The sequence below is a fragment of the Echinops telfairi genome, unplaced genomic scaffold, assembly GCF_000313985.2.
Source record: "Echinops telfairi isolate 266 unplaced genomic scaffold, ASM31398v2 ScPeMD7_7412;HRSCAF=8450, whole genome shotgun sequence".
Classification (NCBI taxonomy): Eukaryota; Metazoa; Chordata; class Mammalia; order Afrosoricida; family Tenrecidae; genus Echinops; species Echinops telfairi.
Window position 1 is genome coordinate 16711757 of NW_022111312.1, and position 5318 is coordinate 16717074.

The 5318-nt window shown below is 52.4% G+C and overlaps 1 protein-coding gene across 1 annotated transcript in view; it reads left to right on the top strand.

Moving 5' to 3' along the window:
• Window positions 1-5318, top strand: part of TMEM132C (transmembrane protein 132C) — a 122053-nt gene that overhangs the window by 100231 nt on the left and 16504 nt on the right. Inside the window, exon 6 of the mRNA XM_045296732.1 lies at window positions 654-797. Coding sequence (XP_045152667.1) covers window positions 654-797 — 144 coding nt within the window. The remainder of the gene's footprint in view (window positions 1-653; window positions 798-5318) is intronic.

The following is a 5318-nucleotide window of genomic DNA, read 5'->3' on the forward strand; positions in this document are numbered from 1 at the left end:
GGGGAGTGGGCACGTGGCAGTGTTCCGTCTGTTCTGCTGTCCTCTGGGAGGGGTCCTTGCCCGCTGAGCAGTCCTGGTGGCACTGCAGGACCACCAGCTGCTCCACCAGAGCCACCAGCTGCTCCCATGAAGACCGACGTACAGTCTAGGAACACGCTGGAAGGTCACACTGTGCGTCCGAGTCAACTTGCTGGCAGTGGGCTGGGGGTTTCAGTGGGATTGCATTGAGCTCACCCACACACGCCGACAGGCTTGTGGTCAGGCCTGCCCAGCCCCTTTCCTGGCTGGGTAAACTGGCGTGCACACAGACCGGTGGCATCAGGGGTGCAGACATGATTCAACTCCCCATGGGCCCTTGTGCTCCAACCAAGCAGAGTCTCTCTCGGTCACTTACAACCCAGAGCTAACCGATGTGTAACCCCTCAACCCTCCGTCCCCCCGGCCCTGCAGTCGAGTGAAAAATGGACATGGTTGCTGGCCCTTGGCCATACAGGAAAGGTACATGTGACAGCTCTCCAGGGGATGGCTCCGTGTGCTCAGGTTCCTGAGGTTAGTGATGTGTCCCATGGGATAAAGCACGCACCCCGAGAAAGGTTGCCCCGGGATCATCTGGCTCATGCTCTTGACCCTGGTGTATCTGGTTCTCTCGACAGGACACGGAAATCCTGAACACGGCCATCCTGACAGGCAAGACGGTGGCCCTGCCCACCAAGGTGATCTCCGTGGAAGAGAACGGCAGCGTGACAGACATCTCTGAGTTGGTGGAGTGCAAAGCCCCCGACGAGGACGTCATCAAGGTAGATGCCTCCTGCGGCCAGCAGGCCGCCCTGCTGGGGACCCCCCAGCCCCACCGCCTGGTGATCCAACTGTGTGCTACGAATAACCCCCTCTCGGTCCCGTCACTACACTTTCCACCTCCCTGTCCTGTGGAATTGCTCTGACTTCATGCCAACCTAGCCCTTGTCCGTGTGCTGTTGGGTCCATTTCCACTCCCAGTGGCCCAAGTAAAACAGCATGAAACACTGCCCGTGTGGTGCCAACCTCACAGTCACTGTGTGCTCGGGCACCTCGTGGCTAACGCTGTGCCAACCCGTTCCTGCTGCCCTTGTGATCCCGTGCCTCCATAAGAGAAATGCCCCCAGCGAGGCTGTACGGGGCTGTAGCACTCCGGAATGTACTCTCTTAACATGCGGGAGGTCAGATGCCCGGCCCCAGGGGAAGGCTTGCTCTCTCTGGTGGCTCTGCGGGGTGCTCCTGGGCATCAGTCTTCCCCTGGGTCTAGGAGGTTCTCAGCCCTGGGGCCCCAGGTCTAAGGGATGCACTCTGTTCCTAGCTCTTCCTTTATGCTGGTATGAGGTCCCCCCCTCTGCTGGATCCTCTCTCTTTTGATCTTTCGTAAGATGAAGGGTGATGCTGGGCACACGTCAGAGAGACTTTGCTCACGTCAAATCAGGTTGAGATCTGAGTGAGGGTGTTGCATCCCACCCAAATCCCCTTACACCTGTTCTCACCATTGAGGATGACTGCACCATTAGTTAACTGCCAAACTGCATCATTGCAGAACTGCCAAACATATTCAGGGATGAGGTCACTCGGTTCAATCCAGGGTGCCAACTAGCTTTAGTTAGTAATTCACTGGACTGGGGCCAAACCCCAAATACCTAACGCTACAAGGCGGGTGATGTCCACAGGCGAAGTGGGCATGGAGATCTCTGCCCACCACTGAAGCACTTCTGCTTGGATCACATGGCACCTAACCCAGAGGTTTGCACAGAAACCGGCTGGGCCTGAGGGAGGAGGGCTGGCACGATGTTCGCATCACACTGTCCTATGGGGCGTCCTCCACACCTCATGGGCAATTTTATATCCCCTTGTGACCCCATGCACACAAGCAGACAAACAAAAGCAAAAAGACCCATGTATAATTAATTTCAATGATCTTTTATTTCAAACCAAAGCATCAAGACCATTGCCTCTGCAACACGAGGTCAACATGGACACTTTGTTCCAGTCTGTCTGTGGTACCTGGGGTTTGCCCTTGCACACACAGGGCCAGCCACTGCCCTGCACACATGGGTCAAGCTCACGGGCTCCTGAGACTCGGCAGGGCTGGCCCTTTGGGCTAGCTGACCTGTGGTCCTAGGGCTGTCCCAGGCCTGTAGGATGCTTGGCAGCATCCGTAACTTCTGTCTGCCCCACAGATGCTGGTAGCACCCCACCCACCCATGAAAGTCATGCAATAGACACCAGACTCCCCTGGGGAAGCGGGTTCGTAGAGTGCAGACTGGTCCAGAAGCTACGGGGTGACGTGGCTGCAATCCTTGGTGGGGCAGCCTGTGCCCCGAGGTACACCTTCCAGACTCCTTGGCGCTTTAGGCGTGGGGTGGTCAGGCCCTCTGTCTGCTCTCAGCCGGAGTGTTCCTCAGCGTACACCCGCAGTCTTGTTTCTTTGATGGGATGTCCTTTGTAGGAGGGTGTTCTCCATGCAGGTTCCTCGGATATCTCTGTCCCACCAAATCCAGGTCTGGTCCTCAGAAGGATGATAGAAACCATGTGTGCTGTGTGTGTGTGTGTGTGTGTGTGTGTGTGTGTGTGTGTGTGTGTGGCGCGCGCACTTGTTACCACACTGTAATCAATCATTCTGGGGGTCCATTTCCCTTCCTGATTATATTTACAAAGTATACTGATGAGATTGTCTCCTCTCACCTGTAAATATTTGTTTTGCCAGTTCCATTTTAATTTTCTTTTTTTAATTACATAATTAACATATAGAAACAGAGTAATAAAAACAAATCAAATCATGCCATCTCTTTTCTCCCAGACATCATCATTATTACCATTTTGGGGAACATTATTTTTGGGTCTCTTTCAAATGCTGGTTCCCAGCCGTGGGTGCATGTTAGATCCACTTACAGAGCTTTGAACAATGCCATACCCCACACCAGCTAAATCACATTTGCGGGCATTGGGACCCACCACTTGTTTTTCCACCAGCTTCATTGGCATGTAACCCCTGTCATGCGGCTCAGTGGTTCAGTCGCGTCAAGAAGAGCTGCCTCATTGGCATGTAGCCCCTGTCATGCGGCTCAGTGGTTCAGCCGCGTCAAGAAGATGCCTCAGGATCGCCACACTCAGTGCTGGCACTTGTTCCTCGTCCTTGTCCTCCTCGCTATTGGCTCCCCACTCCCCCACCTCCCTGCCACGCCCCCAGGAGCCAGTCCTCCAGTTACTGTCATCCATGGGTTTCCCTATCCCGGATTTTCACATAGATAAAAATGTGTACACACAAAAGACCCAACAGGAAAAGCAAAGTAAAACTGACAAAAATCTCAATAGAAAAGAAAGCAGAAAATATTTTTAAAAACTAGAGCAAATTTCAGTGGATCCTAAGGGAGATCAACTGATAGGGTGCTAGATTTTAACATCACAGCCGCGGCGTCCACCCACTTTCCAGTGCATTCTGCATGCCAACAAGGCCCTTCACATTGCTCCCCCTGTAAACACGCACAGTCTCAAACCCCCACGGGCATTCCTGCTCTTTAACAGAGCCACTGTGGAGCAGAACTGGTGCCACGGCACCAGATTTGGTTTTTTATTGGTGGTGCTATGGGATAGATATGTGGTTCCTACTTGCAAGGCCAGCAGTTCAAACCCACCAGGCATCTTATGGAAGAGCAATGAGGCAGTCTGGTTCTATAAAGATGTGCAGCTTCGGGAACTATAGGAGGAGTTCATTCCTGGCCTGGAGGGTGTCTGGGAACTAGATTCAACTTGATTGTAATGTGAAGGGTCTTCTTTCTGTTGGGAAATCTATACACATGCATGGATATACATATATCAAGCCAAGGTTCACCCGCCATGACCCACTTTGCAGAAATGGGGTCATTTGAGCATTTCTGGCTCTCCGTCTCCCTGTGCGATCCATTAGGAACATGCACTATCAGCAGGTATCTGTAGAATGAGTCTGGGCACACACGCTGCATGTCTGGTCTGCAGCATGTTCCCAGCTGAGGTTAATTGGAGTCATGGAATCTGGGTGGGAGAGGCTTTAGAACCCGAATATCTGTAAGGATTGGGTAGGATGATGGGCAGGGGCTCAGCCCATGAGGAAAGAGTGAGTGATGGGCAGTGGCTCAGTCAATGGGGAGAGAGAGGGTGATGGGCAGTGGCTCAGTCAATGGGAAGAGAGAGGGTGATGGGCAGTGGCTCAGTAAATGGGGAGAGAGAGGGTGATGGGCAGTGGCTCAATCAATGGGAAGAGAGAGGGTGATGGGCAGTGGCTCAGTCAATAGGAGAGAGGGTGATGGGCAGTGGTTCAGTCAATGGGAAGAGAGAGGGTGATGGGCAGTGGCTCAGTCAATAGGAGAGAGGGTAATGGGCAGTGGCTCAGTCAATGGAGAGAGAGAGGGTTGTCAGGGTACCAGCCCTAACACATCATCACGGATCCGGTAGGCGCAATTATGCAGCAATAATAAGTAAAAATTATAGCTAAGTCATAGAGCATGAGAGATAGAAGAGAGATTGGAATAATGGAGTCAGGCTCATCTCATAGTAGCAATGCTCACCTCAGCCTCATTTGGTGGTCCACCTGGAGAGAGAGAGAGATTTATTGCTAACCAGAGCTTTCATATTCTCTGGGGACATGCAAGCTGCCTAATTACAGGTAAAGACATACGTCACAGGAAAGGGTTGTGCTATAGTAATACAGTAATGAGAAGGAGATGATCTAGGGCTATCCACGTAATAGGAAGGGGGAGGTATTGGGGGCACACATGTGATAAGATGGGCGGATCCTAGATTCAAGATAGCAGCCTAACTTTGGATGTCACTGAGCTGGTTTGGCCTGTTCTCTGACTCACTATAGAAGCCATTATCAGTACGGTGTAAAACTCCACCTACAGGCACTAAATGATGACTGTAAGCCTTTAGGGAGAAGTAGCCCATTCCCTTTACCAGGAGGCAGTGGGCCCTACCAGTCCAAACAGTTGTTTGGCAACTGACTGCCTTCCGGGAGATAACTTGACCATCATTTACCATTAGCTGCAAGCAGTGTTCTAAGTCTAACATATTTGGGAGAGACAACTTGAGAGAAATCTTTCTGTTTCCCACAGAGGGTGATGAGCAGTGGCTTAGTCAATGGAAGGAAAGAGAGGGTGATGGGCAGGGGCTCAGTCCATGGAAGGAGAGAGAGGGTGATGGGCAGGGGCTCAGTCCATGGAAGGAGAGAGAGGGTGATGGGCAGGGGCTCAGTCAATGGAAGGAGAGAGAGGGTGATGGGCAGGGGCTCAGTCCATGGAAGGAGAGAGAGGGTGATGGGC